This window comes from Pungitius pungitius, chromosome 19 (assembly GCF_949316345.1).
Source record: "Pungitius pungitius chromosome 19, fPunPun2.1, whole genome shotgun sequence".
Classification (NCBI taxonomy): Eukaryota; Metazoa; Chordata; class Actinopteri; order Perciformes; family Gasterosteidae; genus Pungitius; species Pungitius pungitius.
The window spans coordinates 3,452,285-3,479,910 of NC_084918.1; the positions used below are offsets into that span (position 1 = coordinate 3,452,285).

At 47.2% G+C, this 27,626-nt stretch overlaps 1 protein-coding gene across 7 annotated transcripts; it reads right to left on the reverse strand.

The window, feature by feature from the left end:
• Positions 1-622: 622 nt before the first annotated feature.
• slc4a2b (solute carrier family 4 member 2b) lies at positions 623-27,626 on the reverse strand. 7 transcript variants are annotated; one of them, XM_062559127.1, is made up of 23 exons: positions 27,601-27,626; positions 22,003-22,071; positions 18,628-18,799; positions 12,063-12,231; positions 11,746-11,975; positions 11,057-11,181; positions 9,928-10,148; positions 8,788-8,924; positions 7,376-7,556; positions 7,143-7,278; positions 6,620-6,821; positions 6,408-6,507; positions 6,107-6,291; positions 5,334-5,841; positions 5,092-5,240; positions 4,687-4,881; positions 4,187-4,408; positions 3,999-4,088; positions 3,739-3,905; positions 3,289-3,542; positions 3,024-3,193; positions 2,716-2,889; positions 623-2,499 (listed from the first exon to the last, which is right to left on the reverse strand). In XM_062559127.1, the coding sequence occupies exons 3-23, from the start codon at positions 18,685-18,687 to the stop codon at positions 2,419-2,421; spliced, it is 3,756 nt and encodes a 1,251-aa protein (XP_062415111.1). In that variant the 5' UTR covers positions 18,688-18,799; positions 22,003-22,071; positions 27,601-27,626; the 3' UTR covers positions 623-2,418. The 7 variants fall into 7 exon arrangements, with proteins under 7 accessions (XP_062415111.1, XP_062415113.1, XP_062415112.1 ...); XM_062559129.1 differs by lacking the exon at positions 27,601-27,626 and adding an exon at positions 27,316-27,334; XM_062559128.1 differs by lacking the exon at positions 27,601-27,626 and adding an exon at positions 24,289-24,511.

The window sequence follows — 27,626 nt, forward strand, 5'->3', positions numbered from 1 at the left end:
TGCAAACAACAGGGAGCGAGGGGATTGTGCAACCGCCGCCCCCCCCCCCCCCCCCCTCCCTCTCCCCCTCCCGCTCCCCAGCCAGCACCTCCTTTCCCCTTCCTTCCCGTCGCCTGTCCGGACTCGTTATGTTGATTCACAGCAGGAGAAGTTTAGCACGGTGGCCCAGAGCTCATCGACACTGCAACTTAGAATTCAAGCAGAGAAGTAAAAACTGGTCTCAACGCCCTTTATCTCCCGGGCAACGGGTTGGGGGGGGGAAATGGGGGGGGTTAGAAAATCCATGCAGATAGATGGAACAAAAGGGTTTTGTTTTGGATAAATCAGCCTTTCAACAGCTGCAAATTAAACCATTTCAGGGTTTTGGGAGGACATCCGCAAACATACATCATACATCATGGAATGCGACCCAGTTGTTCATCATTTCAAAGACTGATAATAGTTCATTAGACCTCTTCTGGCATTTAAGTCACACAAAAGAAATGTCTGAAATGTGATGGGGTTTTTTCTGGGTTGGATCTGCGTCGTGTTTCTTGCTGTCGTGTTTGAACATCCGCAGAGAAACTTTCTACTCGCATGCGTTCGCTTTGATGGACAAAAGAAAACCACACAACAGAAAGAATAAATATAAAATAACTTTTATTTGTCATCAATATTTCAACCTTTAATGTACAATGAAACGTCAGCAGCCTTTCAGACAGTCTTGCTTTTGAAATGGGACAAAACATCGTTTCGGCCTTTCGCAGCTTCGACGGATACTTTGGACACACACAGACCGACTTCAGTCCACCCACACGCACACCAAGCCGACACAAAACACACACACACACACGCACGTCACTCCAACGTCCCCTCTAGTGTCCCCGGGTGCAGCCAAATGCGTGTGTACATCAAAAAAAAAACAAATAACCTACAGAAGCAGCAATAATGCCTCATTTTGCTAAAGATAAATAATGGAGAGATGTTTGATTTTTTTTTCTTGGAAAGTGCAAACTATTGTAACGCGCGTCGTCCAACAAACGGACTTCCTGGTCCCAGAGGCACTTGAGATCTTTGTGAACACCAAACGGGGCCGAGGCGGTTCAGAAGGGAAAGTATAGTGAGGATCCACGCTGCAGAGTAACAGAGGACTGAGAATGTCAGTCATTTGACACAGTCAAAGCTTTAACCAATCCATGTCACACTGATACAACATGACATGAAAACTAAACCAAAATGAACATTTAGATCAATAAAAGCCTTCCTTCTCAGTCATGTATCATTAGTATTATTGTCCACACAGCTTCTGTGTGAATTTGGTCGATCGACTTCACGGGCCGCGTGAATGAATTGTTTAAATTAGTTGATGCCAAAAGAAATGTAGCCCAAGTTATGCTCAGACAAGGAATGATGTTGATTTAGGCTCCTTACAGACACGTCGTTACAGCAGTAAGATGCGAGATGGCTGAACTGCAGCTTATTGTTCTGATCACTAAACTATTTACACAAACATTTGGCACTTGGACAAAGAAACCAGTAAATTACGATTCCCGTTGACACACCAAGTGAAGCAAACTACATCGATACGTTAGTTCCCTAAACATGGAGACATGTAAAGTAATTATATATATATATATTATTTATATTATGCCGCTGTATTAAACTCGTGTTATGAAAAAAACAACAAACAAACAAAAGCAACATTGATGTATAAGGAATTAAAGAGGACGCGGAGATTTAAAAATTACATAAAATACAGTCATTGTTCAGATTTGGTGTCTTAAAAAGTGCCACGAGAGAGGGGGGGGGGGGGTGGGTCAAGTGATGAGCCGTCTAAACTGAGACTGAACGAGGAGGAATAAAACACCTCAGTATGACTTTTTATGTTCCTTCATAAGGCGCTTGGTGAGCTTAAAACATGGACAAAAACAAAACTCGGATAGATAAGTGTGTTAATATAAAAGACTAACGCTACCTCTCATATTTCCTCCACTTCTTCAATGTGAATCAGAGCAACTTTCAGGGCTAAAAATGAAAAACTCAACTGCAAATCTATCGAACGGAATCACATTCAATTTTCGAGCTGGAGATTGCGTTAAGTGATTTGGAATCTCTTGTACCCTGAAATATATATATATTATATATATATATATCCTTAAAAGCATTTAATGTGTGAGCGCATGCTGTCGACTGTTCTCGTTCAGATGCTGGTAACCGGCAGAAAAGGCCCCCCAGATAAAAAAAAAAAAAAAAAGAGTTTCTTCAACAAATGGACCGAAACAACCAGCCGGACGGTCTCCATGGCGCCCCCTGGTGTCTCGGTGGTGCTGAGGCGTCAAAGGGTTTCAAGTGTGAAGGATCCCATTGGTTGGTAGAGTGAGTAGAAACTTTTTTTTTTTTTTTTTTGTGTTAAGTGGTGATGTCAGGGGTCGCCGCGGGTTAGACGGGCATTTGCATCTCCGAGTACTCGTCGTGACACTCGCGCTCATCAAACTTGGGCTCTGCGTCGTCTGCATCCAGCTGAAGGAGGGAGAAGACGCGTCAGGGTTCTTTATCTTTCTCACTGCCAATTTCACATCTTTCTTGATTTACTCGCATTCATTTTCATATTGTTTAGTCCACTGAAGAGATTTCCTACATTTCCCAGAATGCCTATGGCATGAAAGAAAACAACAAGCTGGTGGTGCAGGTGCAGGTGTGCAGAGCGGCAATGGCGCCCCCCAGTGGTCGACTTACGCATGCCATCTCTCTGCCGGTGAAGATGCGGCTCAGCAGGAACATCTTGACAGGGATGGTGAGGAGGAGGACGAAGGGGAAAGCGAGCGAAGCCTGTGTGGACATGACGGCCCACAGAGACGCCAAACACACCACCTGGATGCAGGTGAACAGATGCATGCGCAGCGTGCGGACCTGCAGGAAACGGGATAGTTCAGAAAAACTCACCAACACATTTTTCCGTTTCCCAGTTTAAAAAGTAGAGCTGAAATTCTTGTCATTTGATGAATTGTAGGAAGCAACAAAATGACAAACAGGAGTCTCCTCACCTTGCGTACGTAGGTGTGGTCCGGGTGGTACTTTGGGGGCATGAGCAGCAGCATCATGCGCTCGGTAAGCTGGATACCGTTCAGGGACATCACACCCATGTAGAGGAAGATGCCGAACAGCACCGCCAGGGGGATCAGACGCAGCAGGTCACCGATCACAATGGACATACCTGGGGAGGGGGGGGTTAAATAAAACGCTGAATGTCCCTTTTCCAACTGATATTACCTTGAACAAGTCATTTCATTCTCAATGTCAGACACTCACCAACCATGATGGCCACCAGGAGGCCGGTGACCCTCTGCTCCTTCACCTCCTGGATGCGGGGCTTGTCTCCGGGGGCGACGGCCTTGCTCATGACGGTGAGGGCGTTGACGTGGGTCACCGAGCGGACGGTGGCGGCGGCCATCCACGGCAGGCCGAACAGAGCCGAGCAGCCGCCCAGCGCCACGATCAGCAGCAGGTCCAGGTGGAAACCGGAGCCCTTCACCAGCATCCGCTCCTTCTTGCTCACTATGAGCCTGCAGGGAGGGGGGGAATGAACTGTTAAATAATAACATAAAACCATAAAACCAACCATAAAATAGACTTTAAAAATCAGATTCAGGGTAAAACAGAGATAAAAGTCAATCCCAATCTAAACGAACCCGGCTCTTAAACCGTCATATTCAAGTGATTCCGACGATAAGCCTCTCTCAACGTGACTTCTCGACTCACGTGGTGATCTGAGTCTCCATGAAGATGAGGATGAAAACCAGCAGAGCAGGCAAACAGCAGGCAAACATCATCCAGACGGGAAACTGTCCGTCGGTGCCCAGAGGACTGATGATCCAGCCGCGCTTCGAGGGACTCGTCACGGAGAAGCCGTGAGGGACGCTCAGTTTCTGAACCCCAACGGAGACGATTGTGAACGTTAAGAGGCGGAAAAAGGTCAAACAGTGCTGAAGCAGAGCAGAGCGGCCGTATTCGAGCGTCACCTGTGTGTAAGTGTCGCTTATGCTGTAGTCCACAAGCACCATGATGAGGATGGCAATCGGGACGCCAAAATCTCCGATGACCCTGCGCAACTTGACACATGAAAGAAGAAGAGCAAAACAATGAGCTTCACGTTGGAGCGAGATGGAGGATGGATCAGAGGGGGGGGGGGGGGGTTGAGGCTCCTCACCCTTCCAGGGAAGAAGGCGCTGTTCTTGAACTTGCGCAGGTAGAAGGCGATGAAGAAGGTTCCGGCCATGAGGACCAAGGAGAGCAGCGCGGTGTTGGGCTGGTTCAGCACCGCCGCCGGCAGGGTGGCGTTGCCCAGAGCGAGCGTGGCGTTGGCCGCCGAGGCGTCCGAGTCTGTGCCGTTGCCGAGGGAGCAGCTCGTCAGCGGGTGCTCGTTGAAAATCTGGCGGACGACGCGGAGGGTTCAAATTAATTTCAGAAAATACAACCCATCGCGAATATGTACGGGAGGATCCCACCACAGCCTTTCAAGTCTGTGCCATAACAGCTCAACTTTTAATCCGTTTTACTCTCAAAGACAATCAATCACAAAAGATTCCACATGCACTTGTTATAAAAACATTTGAATGCCGTCCAGAGATCAGTCCGTTCGGGTTAGCGTCCATGGCGTGAACACCCAGCGTGCCAGCTGAAACTTGTTATTTCCAGTCTGGGGCGTACCCTGGCCAGCTTGATGAAGGTCTCGCAGATGAAGATGAGGGAGATGAGGAAGGAGAAGATCTCCTGGGTGAAGCGGGAGACGAAGCGGACCATGAAGCTTCCCTCGAAGCCCACCATGACCACCACGATGACGACGAGCCAAAACCCGATCCAGACGCGGCCGGTCAGGTACTCCATGTCGTTGGCTTTGCAGAACTGCGAGGACGAGAGGAAGTCATCAGCTGGAAAACTCGCTCACCGAGAACTGAGATCTAACTGGGAGCGTTTGAAACCTTTTAGTGAACTGTGACAGTAGTTTTCTTTGCGGTTCTTGACCGATCAAAGAAAAAGTCATGAGAGTATTTGAAATGAACCTCGAGAGTCAGCTGTTTAAAAACGAGAACCCTCGTCGTTGGATGAACTTACGCTGAAGAAGGCTTCCTCAAAGACCAGCAGGGGTCCTGAGAATCCCACAATGAGCAGCGGCTGCGCTCCGAGCAGGCAGAAGATCACACCCTGCACCGCCGTCGACACGATCAGCTCAGAGACACCGATCAGACCGTCCGTCTTCTCACCTGGGAGACAAGGAGACGTTGAAAAAGGCGTTCGGACGGCGAATCGTTAGTGACTCCCGCCTCCCTCCCCCCCTCCCCCGTTGAGCCGCTCACCCAGCAGGCCGCCGAAGGTTATGGCCGGAGAGAGGGCAGCGAAGTAGATGAAGATGACGGCGGCCATGCACTGGCTGTCCAGGGCGTCCCTGAAGTCGCTGAGGTACTTTGGGCAACGCCGCCGCACGTCTCGCACCAGCCCACCGAACGGGCGTCTGGTGCGCTTCAGCGGGTCGTCCGACTTCTTCAAGGGCTCGAGGAGGGCCTCTGTGACGATGGGAGGGGGGAAACGGGTCGTCAACGACGATGAACAGGAAGTCACAGAACCAGGCCACAGGTTATTCGAGGCGTTACCTTTTTCCTCCATGCTCTTGGGCTCCATGGCCAGCTTGACGCCCTGCTCCTGCCTCTTGGCCAGCATCTCCCTCTGGAAGCGCGCGACGGAGCGCAGCAGCTCGTCGCCTCCCATCTCCGAGGGCGGCAGCACGATGCTGCAGTCCAGGAAGCTGTTGATGGCGCTCAGCAGGTCATGCCTGTCGTCTGCCATGTAAGCCGCCTCATGGAATTGCTGCGTGGAGTAGAGTCTAGAGTAAGATTCTTTTCTAGACGATTGATATCCATCTCTTTATTGCCAGTTTAAGTGGCAAGAATCAATTATATTTCTCTCTGCTGAGGATTAAATTAATCTTTTGCTTTGTAGGCATGAAATGATAGAAATCCAGGCACATAAAAACTTATTTTAGAGGGAAGGGAAATAGTTCAGTTTCCTAGAACTTTATGGGACTTTTCTTATATGCATAAAAACTATCCCTCGATATCTGCAGCTCGCTCACCTTGTCAGACATGAGTGTGGAGATGGAGCGTCCTATCTGGTGATAGTCCATGCTGGTGCTGGGGGGCCCCAGCAGAACAAAGAGGAACCTGACCGGTACGGGGACTTCCAGGACGGACTCGAGCTCCACGGCCTCCAACAGACGCACAAACGCCATGGTGCTCTGCTCCAGGAAGTCCACGCTTCCTGGGAGGTGGACAGGACGGTGAACAGTTAAAAGATAAACAAAAAAACAGCTTTTTTAAATTTTCAAATGGCTGGCATATATAAAAAAGTAAGTAAGTGTGGTTTTCCAGACTCACCCACAAGGACAACAGTGGCCTCGGCATTTTCCGGGATCTTCTCCAGCAGCTTCAGCTCATGTTTGGATTTGGACCGATGCATTCCGGACACCGTCTCCTTCTGCAAATCGAAAGCAACGCAGGACGCACGGTCAGGAGGACAAACCATACTCGCTCTCGGGTCTTTTTTTTGGGGGGGGGGGGGGGGGGGGGGGAATCCGCACCAGTCCTACCTGTGCCTCGTTCTTCTCGATGTCGACCCGCGTCTCCGTCTCCCCCGCGGCGTGGACGGCGCCCATGAGCGGGTCGGTCACCGACGGGTCCAGGTGATTGCCGTGATTGGCACCGTGGTGGTGCGTGATCAGGCTGCCCAGGCTGGCCGCGGAGATGTTCCTGGGGAAAGGGCTGCTGTGCTCCTTCTCGTCACTCGGGTGACTGGGGGAGGCGGGGAGGGGAAGAGAAGAGACACGGCGTGAAGACAGCTAGTGACAGAAAAGTCTGTTTATTCTCATAATCAACAGTATGAAACGGCATTCGCTTTGGAAGAGCGTAGACTTGTGTTAATGTAATGGTTGCATTACTCTTTCCTTACATCTCCTGTGTCTCTACTAATCAGTTCAAAGCAAAATAGACAAGGAGTCGCAATAGTTGATTTGCAGGATTACTAGAAATGATTCTAGGTCACTTAATGTCCTCTGAAAGGGAAATGACTTGCTTGTTACAGTCGGGGAAGGGGGGGGGGGGGGGGCAGGTCACCTGTGTTTCAGCAGCAGAGCCCTCAGGACATTGGATCGGTCCTCGGCTTTGATCTGGTCGGATATGATCATCTGTTCCACCACCTGGTTGGCGATGTTCGGCAGGGTCGTCTGGTCCAGGTCCAGCAGCACCGCACCTGTGGACGCAAAAAAACGTACCGAGCTCAGCGTTCTGCAAACCACGTCGCCGACTTTTTGGCTTCAAAAAAAAAGGATTCCGCTTCCATTTCCCACCGTGTGAAATGGTCTTTCGGAGCTCCAGCAAACTGCGGAACGACAGCGAGGCCACGTGAGGTTTCCCCCAGCGGTCGGTCTCCTCCTCCACGTCTTCCTCAAACTTGATCCACCGAGCGGTCTCCTTCCACTGCATCTCCTGGTTCTTGTCTATGGTCAGCTCATTCAGCTCCACAAACACCTGGAGACGGCAGCACACAGGAACCCGAGCAGGTGAGACACTGAAACGTCCGTACTGTCCGTACTGTCCAGCGCGTGCCAAATATTCAAAACACACAAAACAAGCACTTATGGATCCAGCCAGTTGATTCAGTGGAGCATTTTAAACGGCAACATTTTAAACGGCAACATTAGAATACAGGCTCCATGCTCACCGGATTATAATGTGATTTATTTAAATTCACTCCACACCCAAAGGAAGAAGACATTCTGGACCTAGATGTCCCAGCTTCAGATCTCTGTTAAGGAATTATTGAGTGATCCCCATGCTGGTCAGTCTCAACCCTCTTGGAACACTCTCCCTTAACGCCGCTTAGCGCCTGCATGCCACGCTGCATCACGCTCACACGGATACAACCTGCCTCTGGCCAGCCGCCCTGCCCTCACCTTCTGGTACCGGGCCATCGGGGAGTCCACGTCCAGCGGGAGACGCGAGGCAGAGCGGCACAGAACCACCGCTAACGACTGGACGGGGGGGGCGCAGGAGAGGACTCACACACCGATACAGCGGCACAAAAAGGACGGGACTCTGACTTTTTTTTTTTTACACAGATGCTTCCTCATCACACACACACACACACACACACACACACGGAGCTGTGTACACAAATGTTAATAAAACATAGGCCTGTGTCCCGCCGGTGCTCTCAGTGTCTGGTTACCGAAGCTCGTCCTCTTTTTCTTCTCCGTGTGTGAAAGGAAAGATCTCATTCATTCGCTCATTCATTTTTAATTGTCCCTCCCTGTCCCATCCAGAGGAGACAGGACAGAGCTTAATTTAAAAGACAGAAAGATCTGAAAACATTCCCCCAGGATAAAGTTCAGTTACATTTACAGAAAATGAAAAATTGTAGTCTGAAATAGAATTTAACACATAGTTAAGTTTGATTAAAAAAATAAAAGTGATAATTTATGAATGGAAAAAGTAAAAGACCAAATGAATACAAGGTATTGTATTTGTATTTTTCAGAACTTTATTCAAACAGTGGATCCCAATCAATTTATTCCAAAAACAGTTAAGTAACAAAAATATTAAAATAGCACTAGTTTTGATTTCTGTGATAAAAAAAAGGCAGACAGCTGGTGTCTCAAAAGTTACCAAACTAAGAGGAATTGATGGTAATGAAACTACACATGGACCAAAAGCATCTACAGCACAAAAGAAAAGAAAAGAAAAAGGCTTTGCGCCTCACCTCATGCGGAGTCCGGTCCTGCTTGCGGATTCGAGTGCTCGGCTCCTTGTGGTCCTTTCCCGTGTGCACCACCTGTCCCTTGGTGCTCTTTCTGAAGAGGTGTCTGCGCACGCCGGGGACATCTTCAAAGCGGTGACCTGGAGGAGGGGAAGACGGCAAGAAGAAGTGTGAGATGCGCTTAAGATCACAGTGCAGGTGAACAGAGAGCAGCCTCGACCTTTTCTCAAAATCAATAATTATATTGAAAAATAATAAATCTTGTTCAGCAAACATGTGAAATTCCCTCCATGACTAACCATCATCTTACCTTTATCAGAGCTTGTAAGTCCTATCAAACAAACCGTGATGCTTTTTGGGTTCTTCATCAAGGTTTCAAGTCATTGCAGGTTCAGAGGAAATATTTGTTAGTCCAATACCATGAGATTGTCAGCTACAACTTTAGGACTGGAGCCTTTGGACTGGAGCGGTCAACTTTTCCCGGATATAAAAAAAAAAAGGGGGGGGGGGGGGGGGTTGCTGTTTTTTGACCGGCGCCTGACCTCGCTGAAGCTATCACAATGCATCAGTGAGCCAGGTGTTAATTATGCTCAGGACGCACAAAAGGGGACAGAGAGTGATCTAATAATTCCTATTGTTGAGCAGCAGCCAGCGACAGAGACACTTTCCCAGGATGATTTAGGGTGGCGGGATTCAGATTATAGAAGACGTAGAGAATACGTGGTGATGGAGCTGATCCATAAGCCCTTACCTCCATGCACAGCTTCTCCTTTATTTTGCCTTCGAGCTCACTTAACTCGCCCTCGTTTCATTCCACTAATGAATGAAGACACCCAAGAAGCAGGTTTCACAATTAGCCACCGATGTTGGCTTGGGCATAAGTCCAAGGGCCTCAGCTGACAGCGGGAACGGCTAATTCAATAACGTGGGCCTGTCGCCACACGCTCTGATAAACTGCTGCTCTGTGCTCATGGGTCGGCTCCCTTCAGTAAATCTCCCCGGACCTAAAACACGAGCCCACGCTGGGCCCCCCACCCCCCGAGGTTTCTGGGAGGCTCAGCCGACGTTAGAATTAACTGCGCAAATTTGAATTAATTGGAATAATTGGGGAAAATACTGGTTTCCTGCCACGTCCGCACTCACTCTTGATGCCGTCCAGGTCGGCGGAGGCCAGCGTCTGAGCCTCGCTCTCGTCGGTGGGGACGCGCTGGTACTTGGCCTGCTCGGCGCCCGTCATGTTGCCGGTGCGTCTGCGCTCTTGCAGGTCGTAGCCGCGGCTGGAGACCCGGGCCAGCGGTATGTGCTCAGGCGGCCCCGAGTGGGGAGGGGGGCTGGCGGCGGCGGCGTCGGATGACGGCGGGTTACTAGATATAAGCAGAAAAACAACAAAGTTGTTTGTGGTTGCGTTGCATTGCATTTTTTTGTTTTAGTTGATTTTTTGCAAGAAAATGACACTAAATGTTCCGCTGGAAACAGTAAAAGAAAGAAAATGAACTTCCTCCTGTTAAACGGTAAACGTTTATCCTCCTCTGCACTCCTTTTTCCTCAGATATTCAGTGATTTGGTAGTAAATAATGCATTAAATATATATATGTATATCTTGATTGATTTATTAAACTCCAGTAATGCTGCTCTTTGATAAATTTGTTTGCATCTCTCAGCAAAAAACACTAAAATGAAATGTACAAAAATAAGCTGCAAAGAACGTTGGCCAAACAAGACTAGGCCAATACCGATTTCTTCAAAGCAAATGAACTTGAACTCACCTTCAAATGTCAAGATGCCCACAGCATTTCAAAAGCAAACCTTTTTCCTTAATAGTTTGTCCCGTTTTGCAGAATGTTTTAAAACAAATCGGCTGTTATTCTGTGGCTTTCCAATGGTCGAAAACCAGCAATTGGGGCATGTACGCAGTTTTATCCCAGCCAAGATACGAACCTCATGTAGCGGACCAGTAAATGTCAGCGATGGAGCCTCGGGCCGCTGAGGTGTGCTGCGTCGTCTATAGCGACAGGTGATATATGGGTCTCCAGCCAGAGGGTTACTCTGGTCCATCAGATCATGCCCAGCAGGCCCACTGGATTCCTGAGACGTGGTAACGTACAGTGTGTGCGCCACCGACCAATCAAAAACGTGCCCGAGACGTTTACCCCAGTGAGAGCGTCCGTGAGAACATTACAGCGACGCTTTTTAAAACATGCGATCGTCCCAGCAGGTAAAACGCGGTTTTAACATCTCTCAGCCCCCCCTTTTCATTTCAGCGTTCACTCACTCAGAGGAAGACGCGTCTTCAGAATGCGCCTGCCCCGCAGTCTGTGGCACGATGTTAAGCTTACGGGACAAGCGCGGGCTCTCTCTGCCCCGCACGGCCAGCTGGTCTTCATCTGAAACAAAGAACTGAGGAGGGGGATACAGAGCAATGAGAACACCAAACGCCGTACATCAATCCAAGGGAGGGAATTGAAGAATGAAAAGGATTTGATCTTGAACACTGTGAAATCAGGCACGGTTGTGTAAAAGGCACGTACCCAAATAACCTAGGGGGGGGGGGGGGGGGGGAGGTGGGTGGGAAACCAGCTTTAATGAGTTTAGTACAAAGTGACTAAATGTCAAGGTCAAACAACAGCTCTCCTCAATCCTCGGTTAGAAAGGAGCCAGCGGAGCGTTGGTGAACGTCACTTTGTGAAGGATGATAAACAAACATGAAACCCACTGATGAATGATTAAGACTATACTGAAATATTCATAGAGGAAATTGAGTTAATGCAACCACAGCGATGGCGTTCCCGAACGCTCGCTCACTCACAGGAAGTCACATCAGATTATTATGGGGTGTACAGCACATAAAACAGATCATTGGATAGAGTCAATTTATATTTTGGGGGTTGTGGTTGAATCAATGAAAAATGTAGGACTGCGTCATAAATGAAGTCAAAGATGAATATAAAGTTGAACAATCACCTCCACATCTTTCACCTTCTCCGACTCCGATGGAACTGGAGTTGTCTCCGTCGCCTCATCCTCCTCTTCCTCTTCATCCTCTCCTTCCTCTATGGGGCCGCCACTGGGGGCATGGTTGCCACTGGCCTGATCCTTGTCCTTTCTCTTTTTCTTGCTGCTCTTCTTCCTGCGCCCCTCGTAGGGCAGTTTGGACAGAGGTCGGTGGATGTGGTGAGAGGAGTGGCGGTGATCTGTGGAGAAGATTAAGCGGAGACGCAAAAGAAATGAGCTTCATTTACATCAAATTCAAAGTTGCACAGCGGAGGAGGCATGCTTACATTCAATGTCCTCCTCGTGGTAGTTGTGGTGCTGCTCGTCAGGGACGGCCGCAGCGGGGCTGAGGATCTGCTGGAAGCGCTGGACCCCCAAGGCTTTGTTCAGGTCCCCTTCATCGTCCTCTTCAGGGTGCGGAGCCCCATGTTGGGTTGAGGCAGTAGGTGCCTCTGGCTGCAACACAACAAATGAGTACATTAGAAATAATTTTGTTAATAGATCTCAATTTCAGAGATCCAAAGTTAAAGAAAAAAAAAAAACATAAATAAATGCAGACAAATTTATTATCTGCAAAATAATATAATAGACTATTCTCATTATCACTTCATCCTGCTTCCTTTGCTAATAGGAGTTTACTGCAGGTCATTTGTTTCCAACTTAAAAGCAACCTCTGAAAACTAATTTGGTCTAGAACGGTTCCAGCCCATCCTAAATATTTATCCATCGTATCCAACAGTATTTGTACGAGTTTCCTCCCCGCATTGCATTCTGGGACAATAACAGACACCTGCTTCAAATGCGCAGTAGACGCAGCGTGCTGCAGTTCAGACAAACCGACACTAGAGGGAGCGCGGGCTCTCCAAATCCTCCAGGCGGCGCATCACGTGACGCCTCCTCCCGTCCACGCCTCGCGGTGAACGGGCCCGGGGTTGAACACCAGAGCGCGGCCGCGTTTGATCGGCGTCTCTTCGCCCGCGTTGCGGCGCGTCGCGTCGGGGGTCACGTGGGCGATAAGGGATCTGTTTTCTTGCAGCAGGGTGCCGTGCCCCGCTGCGCCTTGCTCCGCCGGTGGGATGTTGTGACAAGGATCGGTGAGCGGATACACTCCCGACTATCAGGATCGGGCTGTTTCCACCTGGCGTAAATGTTGCCATGGCTACAGCGCAGGTGCCTCAGATCCGGAGGCAGAGGTCGGGGGGCCACCGGTCATCGCGAATGGTTCTCAGATTTGGGTTTCTGCAGGGCTGCAGGGAGCCACGGAGAGCACGTGGTTGACTCACCTCACGCCTCGTGCTTACCTTTGTGCCAGACGGTCACTTTTCGCCCACAAATGCTATGTGAGGTATCCAAAAATCACTGATGCAGAAAGTGACTCCAGTACATTTTGTTCCTCAAAACAGTTCTTGGGTATTTCCATGTTAGGGTTACTCAATGATCCACAACATTAAAAAAAAATGTTTTTATAAAAAGCTTTAAATCAGTGATGTAAAGCAGCTTTGCCACGTTGCTCCTTACACTTTTGAATTCTATTAAGCGCATCAACGCATCAAGACAGGAACATCAACTGCTGTAAACTCCAGAGATCCTCCTGAATCGCACGTACAGCTCGACAAATGTTCACAAGTCCAGGCATGTGCACAGAAAGTGTGAAGAACCAATTCCCATGATCCAAATAACCACGGACATGATTTTACTCCCCCCCCCCCCCGCCACACACTGGTGAGAGAAGCAGGACTGTGGACAGGCCGAGACTCATGAGTACAGAAGAAAGACAGGTCGCCCTCTTGGGTACACATTCAATATTGACCTCAAAGCATATTTTACCTGAAGGATCAACAAAAGTTCGAGAGAAAAAAAAAAGTAAACAAACTAGGTTCACCTCAGCGACCTCCGGAACAAACTGCCAGAGACAATTCAGCCCCTTGGAGCCTAAAAATCTACGCCAACAAAACGCGGCTTGGTAAACTACAAATTGGAGAAACTTGACAAAAGATCAAATCCGTCATCAACATCAAACTGTTAATAAAAGAAAGAAAAACACTCGCCATTTAATACGATGAGCGGTGAGAATCCTATCCGATCCAGATGTGCGCCGCTACACTATCCAGCAGTTTATTTTCACACGGCCCTCATTCATATCACGGTTTCACAATGAAACCCGGCAGGTGGGAGAGATGTGCGTGTGATTCTCCAGGAGGGGAGAGATCTTTCCACAAACCGACGCCGCGTGCAAAAAACCCAGCCGGAGGGCAGCAGAGTTGAAAGATAAAGGCCGACCAGGCCGGAGCGTTTTCGGGGACTTACCTCGCTCATGGCAACGCCAGCGCTTTTTGGTGGCAGCGGGTGTCACTGGAGCGCTGACCCTGGAGGCCTCTGTTAAGAAGTGCGGACGGGAGACGTCCCTCGCCCCCCCCCCCTCAGCTTATCAGAGCCTCGTGATGCCCTAATCAGAGCCCTATCGGCCGCCCTGCCACCTTCACCACTCTGCCCATTGTGGGGGGGGGGGGGGGCAGAATAAACAAGGGAACAGCAGAGAACAAAATACCCTCCCGTTGACATTCCATATTGACCAGGCTGCCCTGCAGTCGGCCTCCAAGGACAAGGCACATTACAGGAGGAACTGAACATCTGACCGGTTTTTTAAAACATTTCTTTTTGCAGCCTGAAATGAAATTTAAAAGGTTTGTGTGCGGTGAAACCCTATCCACAATTCTTTCCTCTTTATAGACGGTCAGTCTCTAAAATTTAAATTGCTGCAGGCCTGTTGCTACCCTTCAACAACAGCATTCTCATAAATATTGAATACTGTGCCAATAATCATGTTTTAGCAACCAGTATAGGAACATAGAAATCCAATAAGTATAATTTCAGCACTTAGTTCTGCTGGAGGCGGAGGGGAAGGACATTTGTTGAGCAGCTACTTTGTTACAAGCTAAAGAAATGATACATTTTGACCATGAGACGGCGCTAGGTGAAGGTCAAAAGTCCTCACAGTTCTTGTCCTTTAGCTTTTCATCTAAGCCGAGTGGTGAGAATTAGGAGTCAATCCTGTGAAGCCACAACGTTTTGAAGAGCCGGGTTCCATGAGGAGGGGGACACTGTGGGGAGGCTGCAGAGGAGATTATCTGCTGCTTGGAGTAGGCTCAGACTCTACACAGTCAGCATTTGTAGGGGAAAGGAGGAGAGAGGCAGCGGATGTAGCAACGTGTGACTGATGAGTCACTGCATTCCTACTTATCTCAAAATGAGTCTGCGAGGAGATCCCGGGTGCACGAAGCGCTTCGAGAGGCCGATTGTTCTACTGAGGCGTGCGAGTTGTGACCCAGTTTTGAACCCAGGGTGAACATGGCCTTTCCTAAGTACAGAGTCACATAACTGCTCTGTTAAATCAATGCAATGTTTAAAACAAAATGCAATTGTTTACATTATGACGGCAGTCAATTGAATCAAGAGATCCTCCAGTCAGAGACTGGAAAAATAAGTCTCCAATGTGTTTTAGCTTCCAGTTGTTTGACAGAGTACATTTGTGTTGGAAATTGGGCTTATCAGCTTTGTCATTTGACATTATGCAACAAGGGTGTCCAGTAGCTAAACACACAGGGATCGTGCTCCAGAGATGGTGTGCTCCCACCTCAGTTTTATCTCAGCTGAAGAGCTCCAATTGATAAGCTATGTTGGGGCGAGGGTAGATGGCGAAGGAGCCGCCAGACTCACAGTCTATCAGGTAATCAAACACGAGGAGAGAGTCACCGATAAAGACTGGAAACCAGTTGTCCTGGCTGTGCACAAAGGGAACCAAATACAGTAAGAAACAATGCACATTGTGTTTGTTCCATCCTTCTATGCTAAGCTAACCGGACGCTGGTTGTAGCTGTAATGGGGAGAAACAAAGTAAATGTAACATGAATTCATGAGCTTTAGGAGGCGCAGGTTGGTGGACTTGAAGGTTTGACCACTGAGCAGAGCCAGGCCTTTCCTCGTGTCCAGAGTTTATTCTAAGCTAAGCAAACAGCCTTTGGTTCCGCCTCCACATCCACCATGCAGACAGAAGTCAGGGATTTATCTTCTAATCAAACTTTCAGCCAGGAAGTAAACAGCCGCATTACTGAAATTTCATTTTCAGGGGACTTGAGCCAAATAGGTTGAAAACCAATAATCTAGATGTTTTTGTTTTTATATTTGCAATGATGAAATGCCCTGGAGGAAGATCCAGTGGTCCTGCAAAGCAAAGCAAACAAAACAACCTGTGCAAAGAATTTAGCTCTGAACCAGCAGCACGCCACGTTCGTGAGTGTTACTTGTTGCTTATTAAAGGAAAACCAGTGGAAATATCCACAGGGCTCACCTTTAAAGAAACAATTCATAATCGCCCTGACAACATTAGAGGAGAGACCATCCGTAACTAGTGAAGCATTATTAAATAACATTAGGCTGTAATTGTGACTTTGAAGTTTTCTAATGCCCGAGAAAGTCTGTTGACAAAGTAGAAGTGCATCTCAAACCCCTCCAGAAGTGGACTGAACATTAACCCGCCGAGTTTGTGTTGAGGTCGACTTTCTCAAGAAGCAAAGTCAGAAGGAGAAAGTCAGCGAATGACTGGGAAAGATAAGAAAAATAACAAAACATCACAAGAAGGAACGTCACGTACGAGTCCTCAAAAACTCACCGTCAAAGAATACAGATAGTCCATCAAGTTACACGCGTGTGCGTTGCTGACGCATCAAGCGCGGCGAGGCGGGACGTGTCCGACTCTTTCACGGAAGGCGACCAGTTTCCCCATTTCAGTTAGCCAGCCCCCCCCCCCGGCCACGTGACCAGGGAAGAAGACATTACTCAGTTTGACGATTAGCCCTTGAAACAGGATTATCTGAACTCTCCCTGAACACACACACACACACATTCTTATGGAGATAATAATTAACTTGGTTGAAGCCGGTGGATCAACCAATAGAAAACAGGTATTCTGATACAGCAAACAAATTTATCTTCGCTGAGCTTCTCGGTCATCGTGCTGCTGTCGAGTCTAAATATAGCCGAGTCCCGCTGTCTAAACGCTTCATGGCGGTGAACCGTCCTACCGGCTACAACAAGAAGTGCTGACTCGGGACAGGATTTCATAGGAAGATGACAATTAACATTTTTTGCAAGAGGCAATGCGCCGATAGAGTCTTCTCCTGTTTGGAGTAATGTTTGCAATTAAATGGCCTACAAAAGCGCTTCAAAAAGTTGCACTTCCCACTTACTTGTATGGGGTGGTGGAAAAAACACATTTACAGCTAATGTAGATCCTTTATACAAACTACAGAAAGGGGAAATAAGGTGGAGTCAAGAGAGCAAACCAACTGACGTCAGGGATAAAACAGGATTCTGTAGAATCCAAGAATTCAAAATACTGTTTAGATTAAATAAGATCAGCTGATGATGATGATGATGATGATAAGAGTTGGAAATGTATTCTTTAAACATAAGTTAGCACAAGCTACAAAAAGCTACAAATCTAAAAAAAAAAAATCATCAAATTATGAAAAGACCTATGTCCGTCTGTCTGTTTCTCTGCACCTCTTTCACAGATCAGACGTTAAGGGTCACGCCTCCACCCCCGAAATACTCTGCATTCTAAAAAGGCTCAGAATGGGGGGCGGTTGGATTACAAACGGCCCTCATGTTGCGTACGTCCTGCAGGTAGATGCAGTGGTTGTCTGCGTGGTGATCACACAGTTGTGCAACACTGGAAAAGGAAGCCGCTGACAAAAAAGAAAATGCCAAGCAAGCATTTGACACATTTGTATTGCAATAAAGAGCAAAGCAGCTGTGAACACCAGGAGCACGTCGACAGGAAAGGTTGAACAATATTGCGTATTCTTCCGCTCAGAAATCCACACTCTTACACATTCAACCCACAGGAAACGGCGCTCATGCTGATATTAAATAATCCTTTACTTAATAAAAAGATTATGTGAAAGTCAGGTGAATCAGTAAGAAAATCCAATCCTGATAATCAGCCGATCAGTTGTAATATTCCCTGGAATTTATTCAACATCACAAGATCTAAAATCCCACAATCTAGCTTTTCATGGCGGTGGTCGGTTAAGCTTGTGATATTTCCTGCATCAGCATCTTAATCATCCTGAAATGAATACGTTGAGAACCTCTGGAGTTGAGGAATGCCGTTTTGTTTGGCTGCTGACCAGCTGGCCTTCAGGCAGCATTTACATCCCACCAAACCCCACCAGCAGCCACGCAATGATGCTTCTCATTATTCATTGTTTCCAATACTGGCATCGACGTAAATAATAGAGGAAGGAAGCGGTTTCCGTTTGAACAGCTTCATTCTCAAGGAGTTGCTCGCTCTGTGCAGATCTGAAGTGCTGTTGAACTATTCTTAACTTTTATTTTTTATTTTTGGCTCTCAGAAGTGCCGCTTCCAGGGAATTGGCGCTAGGATGAGAGTAGATTTCTACACACAGGGAAGAGACCCTGTCCAACCCAGCGCCGTCTGTCTGTCTGATGCCAGAGAGGACCGAGGAAGCCGATACAGCATAAATCCTGTGCCTAAAATTAAACAATAAATAGCTACAGACTTGTGCGTGAAAAGACAACAAACTGCTAATTGTGAGCTTAATCTCCTGCTTAGGAGCATTTAAGCAAAAACTGCCCCATGCGCATGGCGTCTCGGGCTGGATTTATCTCACCATCAACAAGCCTTTCACCACACTATATTTAACGGACATTAATCCGCAAATGAACCCCCCCCCGCCCCCCTTCCATCCCCCCCAGGCGTTTCGCCACGTGAAGCCTGATCCTACAGGGAGGGCCGAGGCTGGTGGGCGTGCGGCCGTGTGGACTTACGCTGTGAGTAACCGATGCCCGGGCATCCGTAATGTGGCTGGGGGTGCTGGGGCTGCTCATGGCTCCACCGAGGAGTCGCTGCTGGAGAGCCTCTGCAGAGCTGGTTTGGCTCCGTGCGGCTTTAGCCCTTCTCTTTCTCACTGGGACTCAGGCAGCTTTTGGGCAGCATAACCTGGGGGGAGAAGACACAGATCGGGGGTTCATTCACGTTAAGCTAGAGTTTTACTGCATGGGGCAAAAAAAGCTGCGACCGGACTAGAACATATCCCATCACACATTGTTCTCAAGAACATGATCCCAAAAAACACACAAAGACCTTTCTGTTTGGCCCCCTGGCCTACAGGGGTTTCCAGTTGAGGGAGTGCTACACTGGTGAGGACGAGGCTGAAGGCCGGAAAATCAAATAAGGGATCTCAAACATTAACTGCAGAAAATTTGAAACCAAATATTAAAAAATGCAGATTTATTGAGATGATGTGGTATGCTCTCCTAAAATAGCAATAGTTAGTTTGCCATCTGTGAGGCTTCATTGCGTTGAGCACCATGCTCATGCAAATATATTCACAAATAACAAGGCTAACCTGCACTTTAACCTCATAGTGCGGACTCGTTGTGTGCTGAAGCGCAAAGCCACATTATTCAAAAGGTAAAGCAACACTAAAAAGGAGATATTTCAGGATTCCCTGGAAAGACACTCAAAAGGAGCTTTGAGTCCCCAAACACACTTTATAAATCCCAGAAGGCCTCAACTGAACCGATTTCTATGATGAATTACAAAAAGGGCACAGCAACAACTGGAGAAGAAGTGCACATCACACTTTCTAAAAAAAAAAATTTTTTTTTATTCCTACGATTAAGGCCTGGAGCGATTCCGGATCGCCACTCAAGGTTACCAACCGTTAGCGCCAGACAAGGGCCAGATTACACAGTGCCACTTTGTAGAGGACCTTCTGATAAGCGGCGACACGCGCCTCGGCTAACCTCCACCTTCGCCACTATCGAGACGCCGCCGCACCACGTGCAACCGCAGGAATGCCAAACGTCGTCAGATTTCCGTCGGCCCGAAACGCGACCTTGGAAGAAGTCACCTTGTGCTTGAGGTAAACTCGCGGTGTTACTTGCGGCCCCAGTTCATGATGTGAAGCTTTAGCGTTCTTACCGTGTAAGAACAGAATGAGACGGAGGCTGTATTGTTAACATGAGAGGCTCAAAGTACAGGAGGTCCTGAAACCACGCTGTGGCTCCCGAACCGCAGCTATCAAAAGGAACCGATTAGCGCCTCTGCTGCCGGACTGCGGTCATATCAATGACCTTGTTGACATTGAGGAATTTGTGAGACCTTTTATTTCACTAAAAACGGTCCATTTTAAACGGTTAAAAGCAGTGCAGAAGAAGAAAAAAAAAAGGAAAAGGCATCATCTGCCAAAGCGACATGAAAGCGAGACGCCGTGCAGACGGCGCGCGGTTCTGGCCGCGCTCTTCCTTTGCTCGGCCAGAACGGCGATCGCCGCGCCAAATGTTTGATTACAGACCAGCAGCTCAGCCACTTTGACTTGTTTTGGGACAATCTAATCCTTGCAGGAGAGGCAAAAAAAGGCCGCTAGTTTGGCTGTGTTTGAAGGCTCCTTTCTCAGTAAACCTAGACCCCACCAGTGTGCAAGGGGCAGGCCGGGCTACACAGGGATAAAGTTACAGAACCCTGGGATACAGATGGAAAAGCATGGGAACCGGCCCATCTACCTCAGGGCATGGCTGCAATAATACACAATACAGTAATGACCAAAAGGAGAAAACAACAATGCCAATTGTCCTGGTGAGCAAGCAGATTTTCTTTTCTATTAAAAAAGAAAAAAATCAATGATCTAATTCTAATTCTTGTATGCGATGAGGTACAATCAGTCGGGGGATTGAATAAAAAAAAAAAAAAGAAGTGGTTGTCTGTTATGTAATAACAGAAAGGACATGGATGAATGCAGACAGTGTGAGGGGGGGTGAGGACAAGATACTCTGTGTTTGGCCTGGAAGACGTTGACCGTGTCTTCCCAGCGAGTCCTCCAGAAGACAAGGGCCACAAAAACCTTTTACAAAGCTATCCTTCTGCGGAGGAAGTAAGTTTGAAAACAGGAAGAAGGTCAGGAGGAGCTGTAAACGTATCAATTATTCATTTTTTAAAATAGAAACCGGGGCGCTCTGGAATTCTTTCAAGCCTACATAATGTTTGACTTCAGAAAACGAGGCATGCGTGGACGTGTCAAGACCCAAATGTCCTAAAGTCCAACGAGCCGTCACTCGAGACATGTCTCTGAAATACCACTGCAATAACTTTCACATCCTTTAAACCGATCCCGTCCCAAACTGAATCACCGAGATGTTGACATTTGCGTCATGTCTTTAGACAAAGGCAATAAAATGTGACTGATGTTTCCTGTGCAAATACACCTGACAAAGTCCCTTGGTATGTTGTACATTTCCAGCATTGATAAAGATTTTCTTAACAGGAAGAAGGAAGACGGCCTACAAATTAGGGGACAGCAGCCGAGAGGCAATATTGACCACCTCAAAAATATACATCAATTTTCTCCTTCAGCACGTGTCACTGACATCTCATGTGACCTTTGTGGTTAAAAGATAGCCAAAACCGCTTAAAAGCTTTACGGCTCCACATAAGGACATTAAAAAGGCGAGCGGAGCGAGACGGTCAGACGACGGGACGCAGGTCATGAGTCACGGACACGCCACGCCACGCGTGCGTGCGTTTGTCCAGCCCGCAGCTTGGCACGTGTCGCCCCACAGGCGGCACGATGCTCTACAGATCTCACCCCCCCCCCCCCCCAAAAAAGAAACATAATTAAAGAACAGTTCAATAAAATTACATAAAACTGCCAATTTAAATGCCCGTCCAGAAATAGGCGGTTGATCACAGTGTCCAAACCTCAGCAGAGAGGCCTGTACTTAGAGGAGCGGGACGGTGACAGCGAGGAGAGGAGGAGGGAGAGGTCTCATTGGGGAACTGCGCTTACAGAAAAAACAGATAGCAACGGATTCACTTGTTACATTTGAGCAGACAAGGAGTTTACAAGGCTTTATCCCCCCCCCCTCCTGATTGTGTTGCCTCGATAGCTCTAATGACGTCAAGGCGAATCACGGCCTTCGTGTCGTATCCAACGCGCCTGAAGTTTCTGAGATGGATTCACAGACAACAGCACGATCTCTATTTGCGCTGCCAGAACTCAAGTGGGCTCAAAGGGGCTTGTTTAGGTTTTATCTTCTGTAACCAAATAGAAACAACCAGAAGTTATGGAGTGACAGACAAGGAAGACATGTCAAGAAATACAAAAAGAAAAGAAAAAAAAGGTATCCAATACTGTGCCATACCTTTGTGTGCTCACAGCAGAGACGCCACCCCTGACATCGTAGTGCAGAATGCCGCTGTGAAGGGGGACCCTGGTCAGAGTGCAGGGCAAAAACAAACAGGAGAAGGGTGAGACAGGGAGACAAAAGAAACGAGAGTTGGAGATGTTGTGCTGATCATGAGCGGTCAAGCCGGGAAATCTCTCTCTCTCTCTCTCTGACCAACACGCACGGACTGATAGCTGCAGCCTTCCTCCTCGGGATTATGTTCCCTCCTCCAGCCTGCTGACAAGTAGCCATGTGACTCCAACGCCCATTCAAAACAGAGCACACACACACACACACACACACAGACAAATCGACCTGCCTGTCACACACAGATGACCTCGACACCATGACCAATATCTGTCACAACTGTAACATGAGGTTATTTATTCACAGAAAGATTTTTTATTTTAGTCATTTTAATTTTTTTCTACTTTTTTTTTTTTTTTTTTTAAATTGGCCGTGAAATATTGTAATGGTAAACCGTCCGTGAGCGGAAAAAGGGTTGGGGACCCCCCCATTAAGACCACAGGTCCCCCTCCCACTGTACAGAATTTTTCACTTGATTTGATTATTTTGTATCATCCTGAAGAAGTAATTTGAGCAATTAAGGATTAAAACCAGCCCTGACCAACTAAAACTTCCCCATAGAGCCACCATCAAATTCCAATACATTGCTTGGTTCTTTAAATCACATGAAGATCACGCTCAGGTGGTTCCCACGTGGAAATGTGGTTTCTATTCTTAACCAAAAAAAAAAAAAGGTCCACTGCAATCTTTTCCAGTCAGCAAGTCTGACTCAAACTCATTTTGTGACACACAGACAATAGGTGACCAGCTGGTAATAAAAAATCTTTTAAAATTAAAAATTAAGCTTGGTTTGCAACCACATGCAAAAAAAAATAATCTCTAATTTCTAAGAATACAGACCAAACGACAGGGAGTGAGTTGTTATGTACGGCTTTCTTCAGCTACTTAACTTCTCATTAAGAACATTGACACGTTGCTTGGAAGCTTTTGAGCATTCGTATTGCAAGGAATAAGTAATTCATCCTCTGAAAAAATTCAGATGCATTATGAATACAAGTTTGAAATAAAAGCATTGCACATCTACTTTAGAGCTGCATGTTTATAATTTCCACAGGATGTTTATTCGTGTGTTAATATGTGTGGGAAAGCCACGACATATTCCCTAATAGGTCTTAAATTATTAACTGGGATTGACTTTTGATATTCTCGTGGGTGCTGACTTTTCCACACAGCACTCTAAATATCCATTTTTTTCCACCTGAACCATCTGCTTATAGTTAAGTTTACGCGTTAGTCTTTCCTCCAAAAACACTCTAGCATGCGACACGTTGTCAGTGTATTTGGAAATGGGGAAAAAAAACAAAAAACTAGTTGACTACAACACTATTACGCAATTAATCCCACCTAAAGTCAGAAAAGCCGCCAGATGAATTGTGCTTAGCAGCGAACAAAGAAAGGTCCTGTGATCTAAACAAGTTGCTTTCCACGGTGGCTAAATAATCAAGCGGCGCATTCCACATCAGCTTACATGGGCCTTGGGGCTAAAGAAACACCCAGCTTCAGGAGGGACTTCAGTGTGTGTGTTCTACTTGTTTGTCCCCAGGGACGAGGGATCACTGTGGAGTCACATGCCTGTCTTGTGGGGTAAAAAAAAAACAAGAAAAAAAACACTGTAAAAAGCCACTAGCAGATAAAAATGAAGTCCATATCAAAGTGTGGGGCATCTGGAGTGTGCTAATAATAGCATCATCCACTGTGGTCAACTATATACACAGCCGTGACTTCATGGGTGGCTCATTGGCAACTTTTTCTTAACCGTGACCAACACACAACATGCCAATGACACAACCACAGAATGAGGTTTTTTTTTGTTTTGCCCTCAACTCACATTGCTGTGACATTTCAAATAAGAATAGTAACTGAGGTTCATTGACACAATACTTTGGGCCCAGATGTGGTGAAATAAAAAAGGAATCGGTGTTACATCCAAGCAATGCTCTGCAAATAACAAAACTCATTCTCTTCTCAAATAAAGAAAGAAATACAAAAACATTTAAAACCGGCTATTTTACACAATTGATTGCTCAAAAATTCTCCTCCCAACTTCCTGTTATTATTCTCTCCCATGCAGTGTAAAAGAAGTCTGCCGGGCTTTATTCCTAACATTAAGGAAGCAGGACAAACTGCTCTCTTTAAAGAGTATCGATCAACAGCTTGAATTGACCGAGTACTCACCAGAACAGGCTCCTGTGCAAGCTGCGTAATGCAAAGGCTGACCTCGACGTAGCCGTATACAACACCGATAGCTGCCCCGTACGGGGCTTGACTTGGCGGCGGTGTGGGTTGATGGCTGCGCCCTCGCTTGCCTCAGAGTGTTTTTTTTTTTTTAAGCCTGAAATAGCTCGGCCAGTTTAGAAGTCAGCCATCCACCTCCCGCCTCAGCGTCTCTAGCTCTCCCTGCGAGGTTTCACACAGCTTAACGGCCACACGGACTTCACGGCGGCAGGGTCCAGCACTCTAGCGTGACTGCGCCAAGTTATGCGCACACAGCCTCACGGAGCGCGTTAACAGCTGCCCTCGAGTCAACGAGGGCCCCGCCTGCATCACTTCGCCCTCGGCAGCTGTGCTTACTGCTAAGACACCACCTGTCTTCGGGGTGAAGAGGGATTGAAGAGGCAACTCGATTGTGGCAGCTTATATAAAAAGGTTCATTTTCCAGTGCTCTAGAAAAGAAAAGGCATCATCAGGCGGATATTTGTATACATCCAGGAGGCCGACAATAGACACTCGGACATGGAAACAAGTGTCACGTGGGAACATTTCTTCTGCCTGCAGTCTAGAAAAAGGCTTAAGCTGGTCGTAACGAGCTATACAAGCTCAAGAGAGGGAACCGAAGGGGTGGAAGAGCTGAACAAGTCAACAAAGAGCTCATATGCAATATTACGCAGCAGGAAAACAGAAGGTTAACGTCAAATTGGTTGATTTGTTTGAGGCTTGGACGTTAAAGATTGCTCCTCTAAAAAAACGGATCCTGCCGAGACGTTAAATCCTCATTTTCATGTCAAACTATTGAAATAGAATTTAAAAAATGAAAAGTAAATCAGTAAACTATCAGAAAAAATAATTGTATCAGTGTCGTTTTTTAAAATAATATTTGTAATGCATTATTTTCCATGATAATAAAGCTGAGAAAATATTTGTGTATTCATTAGATCTTTTAAAACTCCTATTAACATGAAAGAAAGTGATGGGGATAAACTGTAAAACCAAGGAAATGAGCTGAAAGATGCTGAACCGGCTCCAAGAGCCACGAGGAATTCTAGAGTTGGCGATTGTTGGTGTGACAAAAGGAAAACCGGTGATGCTCGTGAAAGGACAGGACAGTCAAATCCCAAATGTGCTTATGTTGCTCCGGAGTTCAGGGTCCACATGGAAACGCGTCTCCAGAGGTGTTAGGGTGTAGTGCTTTGACGCAGGGCAGCTCGGGTTGCATCAGCCGCACAGAAGACAAAGCCACATTCTCACAGAAACGCGGTAATTGTGGCGCTTTGTGCCGGCGCTCTCGCAGCAACTCAATTTACTCTCGTGAGACGGGAGACAAGAGATTGTTCCCGGGCGCCAAGACCCGAAACAAAAGGCCTAAAAAAACATCATACGAAAAGGTCAATCACAAATAAGCCGTTATCCTTTTACTGTGTGAACAATGTGATAAGATGACGTTTGTGTGAAAAACAACGCCCATAAAAAACCATTAAAAAAAAAACTTGATTATTGTTGATGACTAGCGAGAAAAGGCATGATAATGTAATCTTGTAAAAACCGACATGTGAAGGGATGACCACAGCGAGGATGCCTGACTATGTCTCATGTAGTTGACGTTATATTTAGAAGTTCCAAAAGGGACGACAAAGACGGCTTGAGGGAGCTTGAGCGAGGGGATGGCGCGTCGCACGGTGCACGCTCCAACGTGTACTCAATAGTGTTCAACTTTGTGGGCTCCGGCAGAGCAACAGCAAAGCAAGCCAACGAGCTCGGTGTCCGTTTATCTGCAGAGGGAAAGGTAAAACAAACATGGAGACCCAAGAGGCCATGACAAAAGACAAAAAAAAAAAAAACCTTATCATCAGCCTTTTTTCCTTCCTGGTCTTCTGCATGACGAAGCAATTCATGGAGAGCACGTGGACACACACTCCGCAAGTGTTTGTGCTTACACACGTATTTTCTAGCCGTTGTTGTCACAAATCAGTTGACAAAAAGTCTTGTTGCCGTACGTCACCGAGGCCGAAAGGAAAACAAGTGAAATCTGAGACTGTGATCACGCAGATTAGACTGATCTTCCCTCCGAACCAAAAAGGGCCCAACCCACCATTTGGAGAGCGCGAATTGAACAAGATCAGATTTCCCCGAGACAAAGATTCAAGATTGTAGGAGTCCGTGGGAGTGCTGGAGATCAGGAAGACCGAAAACATGGCGGTAGTTTGATTTACTTTTGGTTTAGTGATCTCCAGGGAGAGATAATCGTTTCATTCCGCGCGACTCGGCTTCGCGTCGAAGTGACAGATCTCCTGGAATAACCTGCAGTGCACGTGGCGATGAGACCGGTGAGTCAGCAGAAGAGACACATCCTTCCTCCATGCTGCCAGAGGGCACGTCCTGTATCTAATGGTCACGTGACAGAAACAAATCTGGGACCATGGTTCCCAAACTACGGTACAGGGACCTGCAAGGGTCCTGAAGAGGGTTTCAAATGGGTCCGTGTCACAAAAAAAGCCACAGGGATTTTGTTCAGTACATTATTCATGATGAATACTGAATATTTGATGGTTTCAGTTTCACAAACGAAATGAGTGGCCTGTGCTTCCGTTTTATAGCGTTATACATTGACTACTAAACTAAGATCTTTAATATAAACTTCAATTGTTTATAGTCTGTGTGTGAACATTCATTTTTTTTTGTCGCATAGTGCTCCATTGTGCTCCCTCATTAGTGTGCCCCACTTTCACCTCAAAAGGAAGGTCGACGGGATGAAACGTGGGGTTTCACAACTCACAGAAGACTACAAAAAAAAAAAAAGAAAAGAAAATCAATCCCAGACAAGTGTGACAATTGTCGTTCCGGTCTGTTCACGTCGGTCTTTCAAGGACCTAGTCAGCTCATTTCTCCCTTAGCTACCGCCGGGAGGAGGGACCGTTAGCTTGCTAGGATGAAGGATGAACGTTGTCGCTCACTGCAACACACACAAAAAAAGTTAAGTTGGAGCACCTTTTACGGGACTCCATCCACGTCTGAGAGCCGAGGAACGAGCCGAGGAACAAAGCGGAGACATTCACCGGCGGAAGGCACTTTCTCCCGTGTGTGCGCGCGCGAGAGAGAGTGTGTGTGTGGCAGTTAGTGGCTGTCAACGCCGCCTGTCTCCACAGGAAGAGAACTCAACGGCTGAAGCATCGTCGCTTTTTTCAAAATAAAAACCGCTCAAAGTGACGTTTTTACGAGTCCCTCCGACGGCAGACATTCTGGCATATTTACCCACCGGTAGCTGGTACTCACCTCAAACTCTCTCCCGAGTGACTTGC